This window comes from Pholis gunnellus (assembly GCF_910591455.1).
Source record: "Pholis gunnellus genome assembly, chromosome: 18".
In the NCBI taxonomy this organism is placed as follows: domain Eukaryota; kingdom Metazoa; phylum Chordata; class Actinopteri; order Perciformes; family Pholidae; genus Pholis; species Pholis gunnellus.
In genome coordinates, this window is record NC_136545.1 from 14,019,286 (window position 1) to 14,045,350 (window position 26,065).

Genomic DNA, 26,065 nt, shown 5'->3' on the forward strand with positions numbered 1-26,065 from the left:
CCCCCCCCCCCCCCCCGTATTACAGAAACACTTGTAATTGGCCTGGCACTTCTCATGCTGCTGGAACTCTGTCCACATTGGATGGGGACCAGGCACGTCTGCCACAGCAAATTAAACATAAGCTTGCAGATTCGTCAGGTTAACAGGCAAATAGTGCTAATGAATAATACTAAAACTTAAAAAGCTTCTACAGAGGATATAAAGTGTTTCAATAAGAGGCTACTTAAACTGAAAGACACAGGTGGTTTGAATGCTAGATCATGACACAAAAAGCTAGCTAACAGTCCGGGTGCTGTGGGGAATACAGTCACGGTGGACTGATCAAAGATGGCATTGCCAGCGAGTCCCCTTTAAGGACATTGGCAGTTAGCACAGGGCAGCCCAGCCTCTTTGTCTTCCTGGCAGCCTTTTGATGAGAGCCCCCTGGGTGATTCACTCTTACTTACAGAAGTGCACACGGCTGTTAAGAATTGGATCAAAACAGATTGAGAGGGGGTTGAATGCACAGAGAGGAAGAGTGGAGCAAAGGATTAAAAAATGGGAGATAGATGGGGGGGGATAGAAAAACAGAGTGTAAAAAGTAAGAGATGGAGCATGGGGCAGGGAGAGGGTGACTTAAAGATGGAGGATTAGAATGTGGAAATATTCAGTCCTCGTCATCAGTTCAGTGTTGTCACATTGAAAGACAAAAGGTCACTGTATTTAATGGCCTTCCTGTCCCGGGGTTGGGCAACATGGGTTGTGCAATCAACTCATCAATTTCAACAGTGAATCAGTCACGCTCATCTTTGCATCGTTACGAATCTGATGCAGATAAATCTCTGCCCTACTTAACTCATCAGCCTTGACAGTTTTGCATGGACTTTGCCAGTCTCCATTAGTGTGTATTGCCCGAGTCGTGGGGTGAATCCAAAAATGTTTTCGGTTGTATCCATTAAATGGAGATCCATGCAAACGATGATGAGTGAGCAAAGTACAGAGGGTACATTTTGGAACATTTTAGAAATATTTTTTAACAGCTGTGATGAGGTCATTTTGAGAACTTTCAGCTCAATGTGCTTCATGATAATTTACATTAAATTGGTGATTTCAGCTGATGTATATTTATAATAATGCATTTAAGTATCAATACATTGCACAAATACTGGCATTACTAATATTGTCAATAAATGGTGACACTACTGTATCTGAGGACATTTACTTTGGAGCTGCGCTTTGCCATGATGACTCACAAGGTGGAAGAAATACCAACGTCTGGTATTAGTAGTATTACATTTCTCTGAAAGCAGATGATGCAAAACATTTTAATTCATCAGATGAGGAAATAAGGTTGTGCAGCGTTCAGCCTTGTGGAGCCTTTCACTATGTGTACATTACCACTTTGTCTATTTTAAAGTATTAATTGATTATTTTTTTGGCCATCATGGGATCTAAATGCATCAATATACGTTGACAGACACACACACCCTATCTGATCAGCTTATAGATTTTATGGGTAGAATGTTCGCAAAAACGATTTCACTGACAACGGCTTCCATAAGGGGTCGATGAGAGCTACTTAGGCTCAACCGTACAGTACATATGCTGGGATAAAACCAACGCAAAGAGACACAAGAGGCTGGAAAGCTCTGAAGAGCTGCAGAGTTGGATGGTTGATTATCTGCAATCTCTACAATATGAGGGGCCCCTTTTACAATACCCAGTCACACACATCATGGCAAATATGTTATTAAATGTACATTAAAAAATCCAGCATAGTCCGTATCCTCGGCTACGTTCGTCAGCGGTGTAATGTCTTGTTCTATCATTGATTGGCAGCAGCATTGGATCCTGGCTGTAACTGCAGCGGCAAGAAGCACATATTAGACCCGCTAAATTTCGGTGGCAGATGGCAAAACTGTTTGCTCTCCCATGGGGTGGTAGCCAGCTGGCCTCTCTTTGCAACTGTGACTATGGTGAGTAGTAAAGTTGCCACTTTATGTACATTGAGATATGAAAGATTTAGCTGCTTCCTACAGGACACACAAGTAGAACAATAGCACTGTATGATATATTCAGACATGTCATGGGATTTATTATGGTTTATTTATCATGTATTACTGTGTATTAGAAATTACAATTAATGGTGTTCATGTGTTGCAAAGTTCAGTTGTATAAATGTTCAAGGATGCCTGTGGGGAGCTTAGCACTGAGGAAAATCTATTATCATTGATATTATTCAGTCTGCTCTAACAAATAAGCTTCAAATTTCAAAATACATCATTCTTTACACTAATTTTTTCTCAAAATGGCAGCTTGGAACACATTCATTTGTTAGCGGTAAGCCTCGACGATTCTTCCGGCTCCCCTTATTTGTTGTGATTTAAGAGGGTTATGTGGTAATTTCAGTTTCTATTTAATGCAAATGAAACCAAGAAGGCCTCATAAATAAGACAAACAACCGACACCAAAACAAATGCACATGGTCGAGGTTGCTAGGCGACAGTCCCGTTAGCTATGGTGTACACCGTGAAGGTAACAAGAATAATCCCACAGCCATTTACTGTTTGCTTCAGCCAGAGAGCTTTAATAGTCGCAACCGTCTGGAGGAGGTGATGAAATTATTGCAGAGCAGCCTAAGTTTTATTTGTGTTACAAGTGTTAACTAAGCACAACAAGACGTGTTTCTTATCAGTGTGCATTTATATTTCAGGCAGAGAGAGGGAGATGAATGCAATAAATTAACCATTCCAACTAAATCTACAGTTAGAGCAGTAGAACAAGTGTGGTGTACTGTCTTATTAACGGTGATGAATAAACTACTATAACCAATTCCAAATTTTAAAATAAAGTCCTCACCAAGTTCCACAAAAGAACTACCACAAACAAATTATCTCGTTTACGAGTTTGTATTGCAAGCTGTCTGAAGTACATTTTTAGTGTCATTCTGAGTAAATTGCATAGATTTTTTTTGTGATGAAAAGTAAAAAAAATTAACAGCCAAATAACAGGCTTCTCAGCTAATATTCCTTTCACGCAGGTTAGCACATCAAATGATCTGCCATAAAGGCTGAAAACTGACATGTTTTTCTTGATACCAAAACAGTTAGCAGTAGCCGTTGCTAATCTCCACCAACATGGCAAATATGTTCATTAAAATGTTGTTAATTCTGTAGAAATTGACATGCATAGCTGTGTCCATCATCCATGCTCAATCTGAGAAAAAAAACATTTGCAACTGATCTATAAAGAAACTGCATTAAAGACTAATGCTATTTGTTGAGAGTTGATGGCCACAAACACAATAAACAAATATATAGTTAAAAATGAACTGATGTTTTACATCTGATGGGATGTGAGGCATCTTATTGCCTTTGTGTTTTTTAGATATATCACTTAGCAGCAATACTGCTACGTAAAAATGACACATTTTCTCATTGTCTCACAATGGCGAAAGAGTAGTGTGGTATCCTCTTTGACTAATTACTTGTCCTACAAATCATAATTTGTTTTCCCAATGATTCCTCTCAGTGGCATGCAAAATAAGGCCAAAGGTAATCCCATTGATTAGTGTCGTGTGAACTCGGCACCTTTCAACAATGAGGTGAGCATGCCGTCCCATTAAATTAATTAATTACCTTTTGCCATTTGGGAACCATTTAAAAGTGTGCCTGGGCCAGGCAAGGTTAATTGGGCATTTAGCTCTCAGAGCTCCCCTCAGCACCCAGGAGGAGCTTGTCCCTAAAACAGAAGCAGGTAAAGTAGAACAGTGACCCATCCAACAGACAATAAGCTGGTTTCTTGTCTTTGACCCCACCCATCCTGATACTGATAAATGGATGCATATGAAAGTGTCTACATCGTCTGACTCCAGCCCACTAAAATCCCAAGAAAGGAGGAGAAGAACACTAGAAAGGTGTTCCTGGCTTGTGTTTTGAAACTGTGATCACAGTGCTCGTGTGTGTGCGCATGTGTGTGTGTGTGTGTGTCTCCCCTCTGACAGAGACAGATGGAGTGGGAGCCACCAGATTTACCAGAGGAAGCAGTTTATAGAATATTGTCAAGGGAGAGCAGGCAGTTTCTGAAATGCAGCTTTCAAGTCACAGCCATCAATCTCACCAGCGCCTGTCTAGATCAAGCAGGCTGGAGAGCTAGTTTGTTAGAGTTCACAAAAGATGAGTGTGTTATGCTACGTTATTCCGAGGCCTCAGAGACAAAACAGCCGCTAGCAGTTTCATGCAAAGAACTAAGTGGTGAAGGTGAAGCTGTCGGTCATCAGTATGTAAATAAATTGCCCCATTCTGTCAATCAGAGAGTGAAAGTAGGGCAGAGAAACTGGAGGTCCTGTGTTAATGAACAGCCTCTCAGGACTATTTTGCAGGCACATACAGATTGGGGAGTAACAACATGTTAAACTAATTTGACCGTCCATATTGTGAACCTGTTTTTAAAAAGGGCAGTCCATACTAAGAAAGATGACTATAATGATAACGATGTGAGCATCCACACTGATGACAGTCTGTAACGGTGACACCAAGCACCTGCTGTGTCATAGCCCCAAAATACCTGTTACTGCTGTACAGTACGCACAGAAAAAATAAAGAAATATAACTTTAAAATAATTATAATAAAATAAATGATGAGCCTATCTGTAGTCATCTGCCATGTTGAACATCACGTTTTGAACGCGTGGCCCTGTAAGTCTGCCACCCTATTGCGTTAGAACAATTTTTTTAAACAATACATTCATAGTTAGCATTATAGTTAGCATTCTTCCAGATATCTTAAGACCCCGTTAACCACTTACAAAAAAAATCCATGCTAACCTAATGGACAGAGTAATATGATGTTCTTCCAAAGTTGTAGAATTATCGTATTTTTCTGAGAGGTTACTTGAACATCAGAAGAAATGTAATATACCACTCAGGATAGGTGGAGAAGAAGAGGCAGGGCTCATTCATTTTTTGCCATGAAGAGTAAACTGGTTAATACAGGGATTAACAAAGTCATACAAAATATGTCATTTGATATAGATAACTATGGTGGCATTCAAACTTATTGTTTATTTAAAAGTTGCAATGACAATCTCCAAACAGAGGAATACAACGGCCCAAATAACATGAGCAGGCCATATGGATGGATGGACATTATGTAACCCTTCACGCATAGTAAGCAGAGTGTTACGTGACTTAACAACTGAGTCAGACTTGAGGCGGGCATGAGGCAGAACATTATAGAAAAGTACATATTTCACCATTCATCATTCGGTAAGCAAGACTCTGGGCTGTTTTAAAAAAAGAGAATTGGTTTCCTTACTAACACCAAGCTCCAAGGCAGTAACACTGGAGACACCATCCGTGTCTCCATTTCTTTACCTCCAATGAGCTCTTTATGGATGGAACCACTGAGTTCAATATGGAACAAGGGGACAGTGTTCTCTTCCAATAAAAGAGAAAATTTCAAATTCCATTACAACTATTATGTTCCTGCTGTGCAATATCCCGCTTATGTCAGCTACCTTGGATCACCCTCCAAATCTGATGGGACCATATGGTTTGTAAGGTGACGACAATAAAAGTTATTCTGGAAATGAATGTTATGTTCAATATATAATATAAACATCAACTGGGGTCCAATAACCTTCATAGTTAAAGTCGGAAACCATGTGTTACTGGCACTGTGTGCTTGCAAAAAGAAACCAAACCCAAAACGTATTTTTAACAGCATTTGAGGAGCCCAGGAACACCATAAAAATGAAAGAAAGAGTATATTTTGGCCAAAAGAGGAGGTCATATAACCCCCATCACATGGCTCATTCTGTAAAAAACTTTTAACTGTCCGCTTCAACTGACAGAAAACTGTTCTCGCAGAAAATAAAGGAAATGTTCACAACTCAGAGCATTGAACAGCAACAACATATGCAATCATCACCACCCAAACAGATCATTCCTACAGTTACATGAAAACATTCACAATTAGCTTGCAGGAGCAAAAGCTGTTTTTTTTTTTTTTTAAATAGAGTTCATTATTAGCTGCCAGGTGATAATTCATGTTTACTGCACACGACTGTGTAGTGTTAAAGATGTTTTGTTTCTCGAGTCTGCACCTAAAGGGGAGAAGCGCTGATCTGGTTTTGTCGAATTACTCTGCTGCTGAAATTGTTTTTTGCAGGTTGTGCAGCTCTATGTGATGCTGGTTACTGTTAGATTGATTCTCATCGCTACACCTGAAGATGTGATTTCTGAATTTAGCAGCTTTGTACATGTGGTGTCATCTTCATAAGCACCTGGGACATATTTAGAGTCCACAGCATCACAAGCTTTCATTTTAGTGCTCAACAGTAGTAAGATAAAGCCAATAGCTGAGGAACAGAGGCTGAGATATTGTTGCTAACTTCTTGTGGCCAATAACTGCCTACTAAGACTGAAGACTATTAGTTACAGCATACAGCCAGTATTCAAAATCTGCGTTAAAAACCGGAGAAGCTGCACCACTGGACTCACCGTTAACGTGAGAAGCGCTGCAGGCGACGCGTCTCGGTGCGGAATCTCCCGAGGACCTTGTTCTTCCCACGGTGGTCACTGGAAACATCTTAATACTGGCAGGGAATGTTTCTCTCACTTCCCAGATCACCTGGAGGCTGAAAACGGTGGCCCACTGACAGCCACACCCGATCCTAGAACCGACGACAGCGAAGGTGCTCCAGGCTGCAAGGCTAATGTTAACTTGGCCTTCTGTCCTGATCACTTCTCGTCCTCTTCACAAACATTGTAATTGTTTTCCAAATCCAAGAAGGACGTATCTATGTTATCTCCTCTTGCATTACGCTACTTCCTTATATCCATGATCGCTAATCGTGTTTGCTAATGCTCTCCGTGCTTTGCGCGCGTCACACCACACGGCTTCACCCTTCACCTCACGGGTCCTTCCTTGATCCCGCAGTTATGTGCGAGATTTGATGGTTGACTCTCTATATATATATATTTATATATATAAAGGAATATATACTTTTCATATTGTGCATCAGAACAGACAAGGAGTTGAGAATAAACAGATCCCAACTGTGGTCTTTGGAGGCTGGTTTTAAATTCCACTGCGTGATGTTGGTCTAGGTCAAATTGTTGTTTGAATTGTTAGATTTTGTGTGCAACTTTATGTTTGCTGAATAATTGTTTCAGTCTTGTGCCTTTGTATTGTTTGTACAACAACACTGCAGTGTTAGTCTGTGATTTATGGTGTTGCTGTGCTTTGAGGTTGCTTTGACTCATTATTTTGTGTTTTTCCTTGCAAATGTGTGCTTTTCCTCGGCACCTGAGGGCCGTCATAAATAACACACCTAAACCCAAAACATAATAATATGGAGACAGGTCCTCAAACCACACTAGTTTTCACAGCGCATGGCACACAACTGCATTTAGGTGTGTCAAGTAATTTTCCTCTAGCTGTGAGCCATATGACAACATTTTGTACCTAAAATACTTAATGCCGTTATTTCTGTGTGGCTTGTCACAAATCTCACTATGTAAAATGTCCTTAAAATTTGCACTCACACTCTTCTGTCATACACAGCTGTTAACAAGATTTGAGAATAACAACAGCCTTGAGGTGTTTACGGTGTAGTGTCTTCAATTATCAGGAGAGCTACCTGCCAGGTTGTGTCTAATTCCTTGCAAGGCGAGAGTGTACACTAACAAGTGGGTTTATTCCTGTCACCTGTTTTTCTGCCCAGGGGAAAGTACAAACTTAACAGTAAGTTCAACTGTTCCTTGTTAATGGGCTTTATTTATTTGACATTTATTTAACTGAGTCTGGATTGTTTCCTCCACTTATCCAATACTGAGCGTGGTTGCATTGTCCCACTTTTTATCATTCTAGTCGGCTTTCCTGTTGCCTGGAGGCTCTGGGTTTTGTGAACTTTAAGAACGGATGTCTTTTCTCTTTTTTTGTCCTTCAAAACACAATCAGCTCCCATGAACCAGAGGCCAGAGGGGGTACGTGAAATGGAGTGCATAAAAATGGGAATCAAAGTCTGATATTGCACTTCCCATTTACATTTCACGTATCATATTTTTGATCTCCACTAAACCCTGGGACATATGTTGATGCCACCTTGTTCATTGATTCTCTGCCAAACTCTTATTGAATGCAATGTCTCTGGTAGAGGCAACTGTCTCCGCTAGTCTTCCTGTTCCTGTGCTTCTCTATTCCAGGTGTTGCCAGACCCTGCCCCACAACAAATGTCAATGTACGCACTAATTATAAGCATGATTATATGCGGTGATAATAAAATCAAAGAGGCAACTTTTGTTTTTTAATGAAACAAATATTTGTCTGTGCCAATGGGAGACTATTGTAAACTGCTTGAATTATATTTATGTAGCTTTTTTTTTTGTGTCAACATAATTACAAATAAAGTTGATTCGGGTTTTATTGTTTACAGGGAGACACTGATAGTTCACAGGATGCATCTTAAAATCAAGGTCCTTAGGGAAAGTAAGCTGATTTATTAGTTTTCAAAACACACAACGCTGCACCATTGTAGCATGAATGTCAATGTTTAGGGTGTGTAGCGTTATGGCTAAAGCTGTAATAATGCAGCCCAGTTCATTGGAAAAGTTCCCTCAGGTTTACATGAATCCCATTATCAATGTAAAATATTTAGATTATGCTTAATTGATTTCGTAATGTAATATTTAGTTAATGCAGTCGTTCAGTGACCACCTGCAAAGGCGATCTTAACATATGAAAAAGCTTTTAATTGACTTTGGCAGGGAGCGGGTTGAACAGGTATATGTTGGTTTAGCAGCATGTACTACTGGTAAACGTGTTTAGTGAGCCTGTTTCCTTCTCAGAGAAACTGCCAGCACTGGCACCAAAGAAGTAGCTGTGCATTCTTAGAGAGACTAGAGACTTCATTAGGTAAATTGATAATTTCATGTCTGATTAGGTCAATTATTTGCTTTTGAAGAAGATTAAGAAGTTCAACGTGTCATTAAAGAATGTTAAGAAATAATTTGCAGTAAACGCGTACAAGCACAGGAGGTGGTCACAGGGAAGGTTTTGAAAAAGCTTTCATGTCAAAAAGAAAGTAATGATTATCTTTATTAGCATTGATGAGTTTGGAGGTTTTGAAGGGGGGGAGCTTACATTTGCAGCTCTCACTCGATAGTGAAGCAATTATCATGAGTTCATTTATTGACACTACGATATTACTCAGGGATTTAGGGAGATATAAAATCAATTCCACCACCTGAAAAGTGCCCTCTTGGATGCTCCTTTGGTAGGTAAAACATAATAAAGTGCCCTCTACATTGGCCCAATGTGTAATATAGAATGATCAAGTGGCCGAGAGTGTCCTTCCAGTGTAGAAGGTGTGATACAGTGCTCTCTAGAGTAACCTTCCAGTAGAGAAAACGTGATAAAGTTACCCAGAGGCTGCCTATCCAGTAGAGAAAACATGATGCAGTATCCTGTAGGGCAGTGGTTCCCAACATGTTTTCCTTGAAGCTCCCCCCCTACTTGTTTCTATTAAAAGCTGAGGCTAAGACAGCCTGCGTCCACCACTGCCATGTGTGTTGGTGCTGTAGCTGGAGGTCATCTAACAGAATCTGCTGAAATCCTTTATCAGTATCTTGATCGCCATCTTTGAGTTTTCAATGCTTTGTGCGGGCCCTGTGCCTCCCATGCAACCTTTTTCTAATGATGGTACATTTGACCTTTGATTGGCAAAATATCAGATTTTATGGAATTGAAATGATTGCAGAATTGGTCTTTTTTTGTTTGGGTGTCTCCTCTTATTACAATCAACACGTCAAGGTGGTCGCTCACTGCTCTGTCTTATCACGGATTTCATTTTGGACTGGTAACAGAACGTCTCTCTCCTTGTGAGACTTTTTAATCCTCTTGATTTTTAAGCTAAGTTAATCTTAGCTAAAATGTGTCTAAGTCCATCTCTGAGATAAACGTATGATTGAGATCTTTCCCCTTGAAAGCACCTCTGTCTGTTGCAACATGCGTCACACAGTAAGGTGCGGCAAACAATCGGGACTTGGTGAGATGTGACTTAACACAACCGATAATTTGAATTACTTATTCTATCACCATGCACAGTTAGTGCTTAGGTGTAATGCTTTTGTCATTGGAGATTCATTTCATTTTAGGTGTTAATTAAAGTGCAAAAATATGTGGAAATCACAAACCATCCCAAAAAACTAGAACCCAAAATGATTATCATTCCAAAATAAAACAAAGAGCTACTGTGTAAAATGCAAAACAAGTGACATGCATCCATAATAACAGATTAAGTGTCTGCATTGCCTGTGCTTTCTTTGTGTTTCTCATTCATGGTTTAAGATTCATTTTTTTTCTTTGGTCTTTCTTTTAGTTTCTGAGCTTGATCTTGAAGGAAATCGTACAAATGTTTAAGGGGGAAAGTGCCCCCAGCACTCTGAAGCTAACGATGGGTTAACTTATTTATGAAACGTCACTGCTGACAACGGACAATCCATTTGTCCAATAGAGACCAAACTCAGTCGCTCCCATCAGATACCATCAGTTAAGGTGCCACTGTACTCCAACAGGAGAGTTATAGATTACATTATAGGATTACAATAGCTATTCAGCCATTTCATTATCTTAGTTGGAGTTGAAGAGAAAAAGGAGGGGAAGCCATTTGTATTATTCAATTTCTGTGGATTACTATAAGACACTAGGAAAACAGACAAACACTGTCAGTCATAAAATTGACCTTTTTTCTTTTGTTGGACCTGGATATTTTTGGGTAGTTTGATAAATGAACAATATGGCAGTCAAGTACATTTCAGTGAAGTAGCTATTTGAGCGGCTGCTTCACTTCTATTGCATTTAAATCAAATTATCTTAAAAGCTTTCCCTCAGTTTCTTTTTGTAAAACATTTCCTTTTCATTCAAATCACAGCCTGGGATGACAGAACCATTTTGTTTGAAAAAAAAGGAGCTCTGGGGAACCAAGCAATCATTTATGTCCATCAAATAAAACGTTTTCCCCCTTTAAGGATATTATGTTCACCTCTCCTTTGCTCTAAAATGATATGTCTTACACTTCTCAACCAAACATGTGTGCAGATGTATAAAAAAAAAGCTAATTAATGTGTGGTCTGCACATAATGTAATAATGTGTTGAAGTAACTGTTACTGTAACAACTTTTTTCATCGTATCATTTTGCTTTAATATATTAGTGCAATCACTTGACACATATTGCAACAAGTGATAACCACCTATACAAGTGCTTTTTGAGTATTTTATTTGTACCTTTTTCTAGTACTTAAACTGCTTGTGCTAAAACAAGGATGCCCACACACAAACAGAGGCAGAGGAGTGTCCAGGTGGCACAACACAGCAGACATCTGCAGGTTCAATTCCGGGTTTCTTTGGCATGACTTGGCATTTCAACCAACACAACTGGCAGAGTTTAGCAGGAAGCCAATAAGGGATGACAGGGAGGTCCAAGATTTCTCATTTGGAGCTAGCTCCATGTGGGGGTTAAGACAAAATCATATATCTTTGTAAAAATTCAGGAATGTAAAGAAAATTTGATTTTGTTGTGGGGATATGGAACTACACACAGAGCTAGCAGCGTTAGCATGCTATCAATGCTAATATGTAAGATAGTTTATTGTTCTTAACCGCTTTTTAATACCAATTTGAAATGACCATTTCATTTTTGGCAGAAAGAGGATGAGGAATATCCAAATAAAACACGACACATTCACTGAACACTCCCTAAATTGCACGGTATAGTGTTAGATGTTGAAAAGAGTGCATATGATAGCACTGCTGTCAGTTAATATATAATCTTTCCATCTTTAATCTAATCTCTGTTTTACGATTATTTTTATTTGTTAAAAAGATTAGTATTTAGAAGTAATACGGTACAAAAGTAATAAACTATAGATAATACTGGTGCACATTAAAACAAATGAGGCAGATAAAAGTGTTCCACTTTCCTTTTCATCACTAATGATAATGTTATGTCTATAAATAATGATTGGTATAATTGTATCATTGTGAATAATAGACTACCCTGTGTCTCCTCACTGAAACCTCTTGTCTCGTTGGTCCTCTGAGTATCATTAAAAGAGCTACAATGTTTTTAATAATTCATAAAACACATTTTGATTGTTGCTTTCACACTATATGTCAAGCTGATTTTTGTATACTGGCCAACAAAATCCTATTGTAACAACAGTTCAGTGCTCTGAATCTCACATAGCATTTGGTATGTACCCTATAAGCAAAATGCTAATAATAGTTTCTAGAATGGGAAATGGTACAAACAAGCCTTGCTCTTCTTATTAAATATAGCCTTTTAATGAGAAATAGATTATTATATGAAACATTCATTTGAAATAAGCTGATATAATGGTGTCAACAGAACAGCAAAAAAGTACATAGGCAAGGTATTAGGTGTAAAAATCTTCAGACATATCCATGGATACATGTAAGCAACACTGTGGTAGCATAATGCCATACGAGTAAATGTGCTTGTTTTATGGACCTTGCGGTGGCTCAAAACTAAATCGTAATGTACAGAATGTTTTGACAATATAAAAACAGTCATACATTGTCATGAATCTAATTAGATACATTAGACATGAGTGCCCTGTACTTTGTGCTGATGTACTCAAATGGAGGGCTTTATTTTTTTAAAGTAGTCTTTGTATTCCCTTTCAATACTGTTATATTATTATAATAATGTTACTGTAGCAGAGGTTGTTACTGTAACAGAGTTAATATTTACAGATACATTGTACAACAAGGGACAAAAAATGTCAACCAAAAACTTCAAGTCATCCTTTGACCCTCTGTCTGGTGGTTTTCCCCACATGCACAAACCTCCTGAAAGGGGTAGATCTCAGGAGGAGATGAAAAGTGTTTATTAGATCAGCATTTATGGTCCTAAATTCTGAAGCTAATTCAGTGTCACTCGTCTGTGTAACATCTAAAAGTTTTCTCCAGCTCTAAACGTGTTAAAGGGATAGATAACAGGCACTTAATAATACTAATAATAATATAAATAATAAGAATAAGAATGTAACAATTCATTTGGATAGTCCAATGTTAATGCTGAACAATCAAGTCCCCAATTTACTGCATATCTATTGACAGCAGGCGTGTGGCCATCTCAGGCATCTTGAAAGAATCCATTCGGCGATACTGTTAGCATGCAATGTTAGAATGGCAATGCTAAGGATCCTAACACATTTGCAAAAGTGTACAGTCTACCATTAATTAACATAAGCATGCTGAAAATAAGCTCAAAATTCATAACTTGGCCTGATAAACAACAATACCAAGGAGCTTTGAGACAGCTTGCAGTTACCATCTACACCCAAGCAGATTGGTCACGATACAATACATTTGAAAGGTATCCACTGGTTCAGATGCCCCCTCTCCCCTTGCTGCTGCTGTCCTAGAGGCAGTGCTGCCATCCTATGCAAATTCGAAACAATAGCATTGCAGCGGTAACTGCTCACTCACTAAATGCACCTTTACGGATGTTGAGGTATTGACCTGACAAAAGAAATCGTACTGTGAGATTGATTTGACAACACAGAGCTGAGCCTGACAACCTGAGCCTCAGTCTTCCTGAACCAGCCACCACATATACGCTAACCCGTAAATTGGAAAATGGTAAACTATTTTCCAGACTACAGAATCACCTGAAATTGATTAGATTTGTAGTGAAACATAGTAACATATCTGACTAAATTGTTATTTATAAAGCACCTCTCAAGAGTTAAATGTGCTTCACAAAGAGACTGGCAACAGCAAAATAAAAGATAAGGATAATCATCGCCACACAAAGCCAGAGATTATTCTGTCAGTTACGTCACGGCAACAATGCACATCAAAGCTGTGATTGTGGATGCAGTAAAATCTGCAGCTGACAAAGATACGTCCATAAGAATCAGAAACAGGTTTTATTCCAGGGCTGCTGCAATTTCTTGCTTAATCAATGCCCCAAATTTGACCACTGTTTTCAAGACGTGTTGGATTGGAGGAATTGCAACCTGGTTCATGTTTATGTCACAACTCACCATGGTTGTTCCTATGTTACATGCCTCTGCTTTCAGCTGACCCCACAAGACGAGTGACATCACAATGTAAAAGAACAACAATTATTTACAAGAACACAAAATTAAACCAAAAGTACCAAGGGAACCAAACTATAGCTACATTAAGAGACCAACAGACATTAAAAACAATAAAACAATCTGAAGAATAGAACATTTGTTAGATGTTAGTCTAAATTCTTGCAAGTGGGCTGGCAGCTTTTACACTGGGAGGAAAGATTTTCCAGAGTTTGGGAGCCATGGCAGCAAAAATGTAATCTCCTCTTTTTTTTTTTTTAAGTTCAACCCCACCAATGGCTAGAACAGCAGGGTTGTATGACATGAGTGGCCTTGCCTTTGTTGTTGTTAACAAGCATGCAGGTAATGGAGTGGACCTACAAAAACTAAACAGCAACAGCAATGACTCAGCATCAGATTACCCAAATAAAGTGTGACCGACAATACATAGGTAGTGTTTCATATTTCAGTTTGATGATTTAGAGTAAACACAGTTGCAGCTCTGTTGATGTTTCCAGCAACATGCAAAAACAAGGTTAAATTCCATATCTTGAGAGAAAAATGGAAATCTTTACATGTGGTCATAAAAAGCTTACAGATTAAACACTGCCAAAAAGGTATTTTAAGCTTTAATATAACCATTTCTTTTTTTTTTTTTTTTTTTTTTTTTTCTGTGGCACAACAGAGAAATTCAGTGGCTTTACAACACGATTCTTATCCAACATAATATGCCTTCCCTTGTCATCTCCCTTTTTGCTGTGCTCTTATCTAAAAACTGAGAGAATAAAATCAAACCATAAGAATTGAACATTTTTTCAATTTTTTTCATGTACGTACTTTTGTGAAACGGGGATGAACTTTATGTCTTACTGTATGTCTACCTCAGGGAAGTGTATGGCTTTAAGTTGTCTTGCAAATGTGTCTGAATGATGAATGTTTACATTTTGCTCTTGGTGCTGAAAAGCTCCACAAATCAGCAGTCACAACATGTACATTTTGCAAAGCTGTACAAAATAGCATTGATTGTTAAATCTTCAGACCACAATATTGCACTCACGCACCAGGAGGTACTGCCTTGTGAAAAACACAGCTTGAATTTCAAACACGGGAAGAAGCGCTCCAAATGCAAGATTTTGCTTAGACTGGAGTCAATCTCAAATGACACATTCAATTAACGAACAGCAATAAGCGTCAAGCCAAAAAAATGTACACGCACATTTGCACACGCGCACGCACACATACATTCACCCACATATATATGTATATATATAAACAGCTGGCTTTTGTTATTTGACATGACTATCCATTACTGCCGTGCTGTGTGCCTTATGTGTCAGAACTATGACAGAGTGCCTCATAACTCACGAAGAGCAATGCAGATTTGCTGTGGGTTTGAAATGTAATAAAGAGTCTATAAGTAATGTGTTGACTACTTACTCACTAGGGCTATTTAATCCTTACAATGTATAAACATTTTTTTTTTATATTAAACTGTCCATTATGTCTGAAATATTTTGCACATTAGCTGAAATAAAAGGATATCTGGCCTGCCCTTGTGTTATATCATTATTACTTTAAAAATGTTTTTCTCAGTAAACAATGGCAGTTTCAGATATAACCTTTGATCCCTCAGAGTAAAATCAAGGCCTCTTTTTCACCAGTACATAGATTTTATATTTCGTTTTTTTCTCTCTCTTTTAAGTTCTTTTAGGGAATGACAGACATGCTGGGACAAATATGATACAGTCTTTATAGTGGTTCCATTGATCTTTGTTATCTTATCTGAAATGCTTTTCATCAATGCCTTTTTCCTTTATCTCTTTAAGAATTATGCTTACAAAGTTAATATTACATCAAAAGGCAGAAAAGGTCCAAAAATGAAAAAGAGAAAGAAAAATTAGGATTAATTTCCCCTCATAGTTCATTTGTTGGGTGTTTCAGTTTGCCGTCCTTGTGTTTGTGTTATTATGTTCAACAGAGTTTAGCAGTCAGGTGATCTGATTGTTTTAGAATCTCTGTGCTGTACATGTCCAAGGCATGATTTACTCGAATCATCTCACTGTTGTTGAGCTTGAGCCTATGCTTTAGCATACAAGAGAAGAGGTCCAGCTGGGGTTTGCCAGGTGCAGACGGAGGTGCAAGGCGGTTAATTCGATCCCGAATGTCCAGTAACAGGAGCATAACAGATGAGGATGAGTAGAACTGATTTCCTTGTGTGTACGACTGGTTAACCTGCTGTACAGCACTGCGGAGCAGGTCGGCATTAAAGCGCAGGCTGTAGCCAAACACTTGAATATCAGATATTTTGATGTAGATCTGGCGCTTGTTAGGGTCTCCGAGATCCACTGGACCCTGTCCTGTGTCATTGCGTAGGCCAGTTGGGATCTTAGCACGGCTACGCAGGTAGATGTGCACCGTCTCAAAGAAGGTCTTCCACCGGTTGCCCAGCAGGAGAGTCCAGTTGAAGCACTGGGAGTTCTGCAGTCGTACTTTTTCCCAGCGTGGGTAACCATGTTCTCCAAAGGGCATGCTCCAGCCTTCTGAGTGACTACCACTGAATGGGTTGACATAAACAAAGAACATGGGGTCAATGCTGCTATTTCGCATCTGGCAGATCTTCATCGATAGACCGATTATCATGTGGAGGTAGTCCATCCGGTTTTTGTTACTCTTGAGAGTCAGGGACATGCGCTTACGCCATCGAGGGTCAAAGAAGGTCTCTAGTCGGATCTCATTACTGATGAAAGTAGTGTGAATGTACAGTCGCGAATCCATTTTCTGTAACAGGTATTTGAGTTCCAGGTCCTGAAAGTCCAGATCAGTTTCAAAGCTGATGAACTGCTCACTACGTTCTGAGTCCACATTCTGGGGCTCACAGCGACCACGGTACAACTTATAGCCCTTGTTGCAGGAGCCACACTGGGAGATGTTTGCCAGGCTGCACATGGCACAGCTGTTGTTGCCACCTATGACACACGGGATGGGTCGCTGGCACAGCGTGACACCTGTGTGGCACACGCATGTCCTTTGGCTCTCCAGGAAGGTCCCCCAGAACCCGTTCTCATTGCAGTAGAGGAAGGACTGAACCCTGTTGAGCCACTGCATCACAGACCTACAGAGAAAGGAGAAAGAAAATCAAGAAAGAAGAACAGTGGTCAGATGGAAAGTTCAAAGGCCTATCATATCAGCACTATTTGTTATCCCATTTACCACAAAATATCTATGCAATACATGACTGCTGACAAAATGTCCAGAAGACCATTCATTTATACATATCAAAAAAACTTGATCTCACATCTATTACCGTGGACATGATGTTTGGTTTTAATTGTTTTTCATTATATTTTAATTGGGTGGTAATGCACTTGAAAGATTTAAGAATAAAACCCATCATTAAGTTAACTGGGGTGCATTACTGTATCTAGAGTAAGCTTGTACCTTGTAGTCAGTTGACTTAGCTTACTAAAATGAATGGACACCAATAGCTCGACGATATAAAACACATAAAATAATCAAATTGTTAAAGGGTTGGCAGCATTATACACATGAAAATCATCTATTCAGGATGGTCTGGGAATAGGATAATTTCTTCCCTTCAAAGGGGAGGAGTTGCTTTATTCCCCTCAGGCGGAAGGCATTACTTGCTATTCTAATCGTGGCTCTTCTTTTCCCCTCAGGCATCTTTCCCTGTCATCTTGACAGTACTGGAACTTCCTTTCTGAGTGTAGGAGGTGAATTCTGAATCCTGATTTTTCAGAGGAGGGCTGATCAAGGTTAGCTTGACATGTTAATGAAGCTAAGGCTTAACTATGATGGATGACGATGCATTCTCACCAGGCCATAAAGCCCCCAAGCAATACCCCAAATGAGCCTGGAACAAATCATCTATAGAGGACAACGGAAGCACAATGCTTGATTCCACTAACTTTGACTTCAAACTGAAGATGTGATAAAGTGAAGTTATGCTATAAATTATCCCCTGCATTTCAGGAAATGTAAAAATCTTGAAAAGTATCTCAATAGCAATGTGTCCTTTATTCTCCCACACACAAATGTTTAGACATTGAGTGGTCATTGAATGGCTGGAATTCAACTCAGTGCAATTCTGTAAATGGTTGGGCTTTTGATTTTTATCACTGCTTGCAATAAAAAGGATATTTCAATATTGTCTTCCAGCTTGTTTGTTCGATTGCAAACTTGTGCCTTGTGTGGAGCAGCTATTTCTTGAGCCTGTTGTGTGCACTAGTCGGCTGATTTCTGCTTTTGCCTTTTACCCTAAAAATAAGACGTCCGAATCTCCTGGTGCAAGTATTTGTGATTTTTGTTTTTATCATTTTCCTTTGCCTCTCTGTAGTTATGCAGTTTGGCCTGGAGTGTCCAGAGAGATGAGTGTATCATGTTAGTTGCCTCATAGCTTGTTTTTCCTGTCCATCGCAGTATGAATACTAAAGAGTCAGCAAGCAGAGATGGTGCAAGTATACTGGTTTGACAATATTGAAGGGAAACATTCTGATGGTCAATCAACAATTTATATTACTATCAATACTGCGATAATCTCTATTTTCAGAGTGGACCACAAACACACCATGGCGTTCCTGTCTTTGTTAGCCGTTACATTTTGATTAGCTCTAAGGGCTAATAACTTTGCTCCTCATCTGTCTAACTCTGAGCTTAAGCTACTTTGGCCATAACTTGCTATGTTTACATTAGCTAGTCAACCTACTGAAGCACTGCAAGTTTATGTGTTCATGCAACCCGTCCAATAACGCAGCTTGGTCAGTGCAACTCAGTGTCTGACAACGACGCGTCATTTAGCGTGTGCATGCGACGCACCCATCTACAGCGTTGCAGACTGATGTGTTGGTGTATGCTTTTTGGCATTCACAAAAGAAATGTACTGTTTCAAATGTGTGCTCATTCTGTTCTTCCTCACAGGTGACCTTTGTAATGTAAAATGTAAAATATTTGTTTTCTATATTTTAGCTGTGATAGTTGTGTTTCAGGAAAGTTGATGATTATCATGATGCTGCCATTTACAGTGATTATTTGGCCACAATAATCACAATATGTGATATATATATGATACCAGCACAACCCTCTTACTGAGCAACAAATCATGCAGCTAGTTTTATTTTTGCCTTATTTGTTTCAAGAGCAACAGCTTGGTTAGATTCGCCAGAGAAAGTTAAATGAAAATACATTGGAATGGACGTTGTTTGTTTTCATGAATTCAAGCCTTAAACAGCCTTGCTGTTGTATAAGTCAAATGGCATACGTTAGAATAAGGAAACGAAAAGAGAGGAAGAGAACATCAGAGCAGGATAATGGAAACAGAAAAATTCCCACAGATGAGGAACGCAGAATTACATTTTGCACACCCTCTGATCAAAAGAGAGCTGTGTTACGATATAGGTTGAGTTCTATTATGATGTAGTATCATGTATTACGAAGTGTGATTGTGGCTGTAGCCATGACTGTGCTTGTTATGATTATGACTCGGACACAGTCTTTAATGGATGTAGCACTAATGCAGGGGTTGTGTGTGTGTGCAGTGAATTGAAATGGTTGTGCTGGCTGAGCTTTGAAGCTACTGGATTCCTGAACTCCTGTGGTGTGTAACACATCTGCCATATCTAATATAAGCACCACGGGTTCCGATCCCATGTGGCTTAACTATGCTTTCTTGGTGAATGTTAATAGGGGCAGTAAGGAGCAGTCATATAACATAGCACCATGCACAGTAACAACCACACATGCAGCCGCAGTCTGGGCAATCACAGCATCCTCAGCTACAGCTTCATCCACCACAGCAGCAGCTGTACACTGTGTATTCTCAGAGCTCGGCCTTGCGAAAGAAGTAATGAGCAATAAATGCTTAATGTAAAGTGTCACATCATCTCTCCTTACTGGATTATCTGCAGGGTGTTATCCTGAACTGGCAGTGTATCATAACATACTTCCTGTTGCTATGGGTCAGGAGGGATTGGGGGGGGGGGGGGAGCAAGCTCTGTATGAGAAGGAGCCTTGAAGATTTGACAGGACATATGTTGTATCAAACTAAATGCAAAATTTGATTTAAACATGTTTAAGAAAATCTTAAAAACCGGTGCCATGTCAAAATCAATAGAAATTTGGGCAAAGTAATTCATCACATGGAGGGCACATTCATATTTGTAAATATGCTGAACTTGATATGAATAATTAAAACTAATGCAAAGCCTGGATGCAAATGATTTGGCTGGAGTGAAGCTACTTCATATCTGTCACTATTAATCATTTATACCAAAGACAAACGGCTATGCTCATTCTACTTGAAGCGAGCTGCTATATTCATTACAGGAAATGCAATAGCAAATCCAATATACAGTAGCTCAGCTATAGGTTTGTGTGTGTGTGTTCACAACAGGAATTTACGATGCTTGTAATGAATGGATGCCTTGCGATGAGGTAAACCTGGAAAAATGACAAGTTGGTGATATGCAATTGTAATTATGGCCAGGTCTTTGATTAGCTGAAGTAAATGCGTTTATTTACTGAACTTTTGCATTATGAAATGGTGAAGGGGCAGCATGATTTAAATCTTAAAATCTTTTTTGGATAAGTTTAAGTTTTGCATTATATTAATTGCAATTAATAACAAGTAACTCGCCCTTATTTTGCCATCCATAATTTAATCAAACTAAAAGCGTACGACTGGCATTATGAATGCTCTGAGGCAGCATGTAAGAATTATGAAATCAAATGAAACGAGGAGCTGGTTCATTAAGAATGCATCACTCCACTGTGATGTAGTGTCAGTCAATACATTATTGGATAATGCATACCTCTATTTTTAACTTCGCTTTGAATATACATTTGAATATACATTTACTCACAATCACATTTATGATATACGTACATGCTTTATCGAGCAGCTATAGTACGAAGGTCACCTTCCATTATACAAAAGTCCATTATGCAAAAAAAACATTAGCGAGTCCAAGCTCACCTCCATGAATGAACCATCTTTGTTAGCTAGGTCGCAAAGGCAACAAAGCATCACAATCGTTCTCTTTTCTTACCTTTCCAGCTCATTGCAAAATACTGTGAGCCACCTGCAGCACCATGGTTCAACCACAGCCTTCTCAGAAAGTATCAAGTTCTTATGTCCTCTCTTTGTCTTGCATATATCAGTATGCGGTCCAGTTTGCTTATACGGCATTAATCAATCTGGGGGATGATTTCACCAACCAATAATAGTGCTCCACCATCGCTTTCATCCTGGTTACTTTGAGTCATGGGTGGTTTGATAGCCTTTACTCCTCTGATCCAACCTACTCTGCCCCTGACTGGCTTACCTTGATATTCTTAAACTAACTCTAACCAATCTTACTCCTCATGCCTTAACCTAACCAACCCAATCAACAGAGGCAATGAGTACTAGCCAATCAGAGGCAGAGTAGGGCAAGTCATGCCTTCATTAAAGCAGGACTTGTAATTTAGCGGCCCAACGGAGCGTGTGTGTGTGTGTGCAGCTGTGTGGCTCTCAGAGCGAATTAAAGAGCAGGCAGGAAAGCGGACAAATGAGAATAATATTGACAAATATTTAAAACGTTTCAATTTAGAACGTCAACTAATGGGTCTTTTTAAAGACCTCTGATCAAACTATTTCACAATAATAGGAGGCGATAGCGTCCAGTGGCCGATGAATCGGAGCACCCTCATGACCTGATAGTAATAATAAAATAAACGGCAGGACTTTTACGACAAAAAATATTAAAATTTCAGCACCTCTAATTGGATAGTGCTTTGAAATGCGCTCTAAAGCTCACTGAGCGAAATTACTTGAAGTACAAGAGACATTCCCTTTTGTATCCCATTTAATTTCGCTTTTATTATTATTATTATTTTTTTTTAAATCAACCAGTTACCTGTTCATAGGTTTCGGGCTATCCAAAGCAAAACCAACCAAAGCTGACATCCCTAACCACTGGGGTAATCTCTGTTCCAGGTGATCACTTGGGGAAATTCTCCCAGAAGAGGAAATTGGCTGGCGTTTAAACCACACGAGACATCAATGAACATGATTCTTACAGTGCCTGTCCAAGTATGCACAGAGTAGCAGGTGGTTGACACGATCATCCTCCCCATTGTGGGCCTTATGTATGATCTGGAGGGAATCTAAACGGCCCCTCACAACGGATCTGGCCTGCTGTCATTTAGAGCCCCGGTTTGCCCATTCTTGGCCACTGGGGCCAGGCAGGATGTTTTTCACATCATCATCAGCACCCTCTGCAGCTTTACTGACAGGTTGAGGATGTGCTGGAAGGCCTCCCTGAGGTGGTTGGCACACACCTTGAAAACACTTGGGCTGATGGTTTATGGGCCTTCAGCTTTGCATCAATTACCTCATCCCCTGATCAACTGTTATAAGCTGCCCAGAGGAGAGGTGAAGGTTGGAGTCCCTGTTGGTGATGTGATGGTGGAACTTTTTCTTCAATTGGGGACAAAAGAAGATAGATTGATGGCACTATACTGACTATACACATGCATGGGGCAAACTGACAAATGGCCTTTTAACATAATAATTCTTACAATACAGTTAAATATTAGTAAAACAATTAATACTTTTCATTAGACGTTAACAGCAGACAAAATAAGAAGTTGATGGGTGGAAATAAAACAACCGTTAACACTCAAATGAAAACACAACATAGTTTAGAACCCCTGGGTAAGCTATAGATCATTTGCATATATGCTCTTGCATATATGCAAAGCATGCACACGCACACACACACGCACACACACACAAACAGACGTAATGAAAACAAATAAGTCTTCCATCTGATGCAAACCTGTCTCACACAAGCAAGCAAATAAAACACGCTGCTCTTTTTTCCAGCGCCATAAGGCACCCTTGATGCATACGCAGTGGAAGAGGAGGTGGCTCTTTGATAACACTTCAGAACAAACCTTTGCCAACTCTCACACTCACACACACACACACACGTAGGTGTGTGCCTTTTCTGTCAGTGACAGTTGACAACCGCTCATTTTCAGACCACTTAAATGAATATTTCACGATTTCTGTTTCCATTTGTATAGCGACATCCCCTACACGGAACAGTTTTCAGGATGTTTCATGTGGCACCTGGGAACTTTGCATATTTTGCGTAGTGTTTTCTAATATTTGCTGCGGCGGAGGGGGAGATTCCTAGCGTCTCAGGCAGTGCTAACACCGTGGCACATCTGCAGCAAGGCTCTTAAGCTGCGACTGCAGTAGGCGGTGACAGATGTGTGCAATGACCTATCAAGAACTCCCACAGCTACATTTTCTTTTCAGAACTGCAATGTGAAATAAAAGCGTGAGCAAGAGTGCTTTGGGCATGTGCAAGCCTCAGCACTAAGTTGGCTTGATGGACAGAAACAACAGAGCCATAAGTTGAAATGTAAAATGGATGACATCCTTACTCTGCATGCTTCGAGAAGCAACAATCTAAATAAAACCTCTACATCATCCCAGAGGAGACATTTCCCTGAAAGATGTCATTACACTGCCACATCCTCTTGCTTTTCTTGCACTTGGAAAATAAAAAAAATATCAGCGCCAAAAATGGCACCTTTGCTGCATGTTGCTGAGTAAATCCACACCTCATTTCCACTATGATCGTGGAGGTCGTGTATCTACCCACCTCTCCCTAGGCATCTGGTGGTTGGGGTTGTGGTGACAACGGATGCTGAGGCCAAAGAGCTTGCGGGCGGTGCGCTGGATCTTGAGGCGCTGGATCTCCAGGGAACTCTGCAGGAGCCTGTAGCGGGCCTGGAGGTCCCAGTCGCTGCCCCACAGGAGATGCACACTGCTGATGGGCAGAAAGTGAGTGGAGGGTAGCCTCTTCAGGAAGGACTTGAACTCATCTGGATGACAGAGAGGGATGGAGTGAGAGAGCAGATTGCAAAGCAGAGAGATAAGGAGTGGGGAGAGAATGTGAAAAAGTGAAAAAAGAGGAATTAACGTGTGTAATGCATTTTCTGACCTGAATGCTTCGAATTTGCTGAGTTAGATATTTTAAAAATAGTTATAATAATCAGATTATTTGAATTAAAGGAGAGCACTTTACATTTATCCTCAAACTTTTATGCAGATAAGGTAAAAGCAGGTAAACGACTCTGACTAAGACGAGCTGACATTTTCATAGCGAGTCTAAACATTTCTGGCATTTGTTCAACTTTGTTGAAATAAAAGAAAATATTTATTCACAATCTTATCAGTGAACCAAACCGGCGTGTTTTCATACAAATGATAAGAATGCTATCAACATTGGCGAATGGGTTTGTTTTACAAAACACTTATTTGTTCAACCCTAATCCAGCAAGCATCCCGGGTAGAATTACAAACAAAGCAACAGCGAGCGGCCGACTGCTTGGAGGATTCATGCTGGAGAGTGACAAAACTCTTGAATCCGCAAAACAGAACAAAACATGCTCTCACTCCGTCAGAATAAACTTTTAGTAACTGATGAGGGAGGAAACAAAGGAGTGCTTTTTTGTACTGTCGCTTCCATGTATGCTATTACTCTGCTGACTAATGTTTTGATCTGACGTGCAACTAAATGAACTGTTAGGGTAAAAGTGAAATTAAGTAAAAGTTGGTTGTGTCATCAGAAGAGTGTAACACTTTTTTGCATACAGTTGTTGCTTTCATGAGAGTTCAGTTCATAAGGCAAGGGCATAAAACTATTGTCATTAACAAAACTCAATATTAACCAATTAATCCCATTCATCCCAATTAATTCTTTTTTTTACGTTTGGCAGACTGCAACGGGATCATTTAGAATTGATTGATGATTCACTTGCTATATTTGTTTTGTTTTTTCGGTGCTGCGTACGGCATTTTATAGCGTGTGCTTACGATCCGACATCTGGTCACTACGCTTTTTATAAGTGGACGCCCCCGAAACGTCTTGAACACAGTCTATACATTGTTTTTTAAAGGAAAATCCAATTCATTGTGCCTATTGAGGACAATCGTGGTGAGGTGGGGTGTGCTCAGTGAGCACCCAGAATCCTGACCAATCTGTTTTATATATGTGGTTGGATGTATTGGGTCTACTTTTTGATTGCTTCTGTTTTGAGCATTTACAGAGAATTGAAACCCTCAGTTCAGTAAACACCCTTTTACTCTGTGCTCCCACACTTTCACTGAAGAGCACTGCCCAAACAAGTTTGTGCCCACCAGTGTTGATTATTGCCCTTATGTTCCTGCTGCTGCTTCTGATAAATATTGCTTTTCTCCTCCCTAGACAACCGTGAGCCCAGCTCTCTGACCCTTGTTTTCAACACTAACTCCATTTTTTAGCAACAAGGGGCATGATGATGTTACTCAGACTCCAGCAGCAAATACACAAGGGCAGGGAATCTTTTATTTGGAGTGCTAATTAAGAAAATATTGAGTCAAACAAGTCAGAGTATAGCTTATTATTGTCTCTGAAGATAAATTCAAGCACATCATTATAAATAATAAAGTTAACGATTTAATGGCTAAAATGTTTCCTTAGCGAAATCAACAGTCAAGAAGCTACACACAATCTAATAATATAGCCTAAATCTGCAGCACTAAACAATACTTTTGTGGAGAATAGAAGTCACACAGAATGCAAAGCTTCTCCACACTCAACTCTAAAAAGGAAAAGATCCCCATATTCAAGACCTGCGCAGTAAGCCACCTCCAGCAGACCTTTCCAAGATAGTTTAAGAGCATTAGAGTTGAGAGCTCTTTTCGAGACACAGTCGAGAAATGTCAGAACTTCCTCCACTCTCCTCCCAGGCATGTCACAGCTCCCTTCTCCCTTTTTCTTCAAAGACACAAGATGACTTCACCACCCCTGTTTTGAACTTGCCATATTCCCCCACCCAGTCTTCACAGATGTCAGGCAGATACCTCGTCCTTTTTCCTGGAAAAGCTGGGTGTCTTCAGCATCCAATATTCAAAATTGTG

At 39.7% G+C, this 26,065-nt stretch overlaps 1 protein-coding gene across 1 annotated transcript in view; it reads right to left on the reverse strand.

Annotated features, from left to right (window-relative positions):
- Nucleotides 1-16,062: 16,062 nt before the first annotated feature.
- The window catches only part of brinp1 (bone morphogenetic protein/retinoic acid inducible neural-specific 1), a gene marked incomplete at both ends in the record, with an annotated part of 74,502 nt that continues 64,499 nt past the window's right edge, over nucleotides 16,063-26,065 (reverse strand). Inside the window, 2 exons of the mRNA XM_079179459.1 lie at nucleotides 16,063-17,203; nucleotides 23,763-23,985. Of these exons, the coding sequence (XP_079035585.1) occupies nucleotides 16,063-17,203; nucleotides 23,763-23,985 (1,364 nt within the window). The remainder of the gene's footprint in view (nucleotides 17,204-23,762; nucleotides 23,986-26,065) is intronic.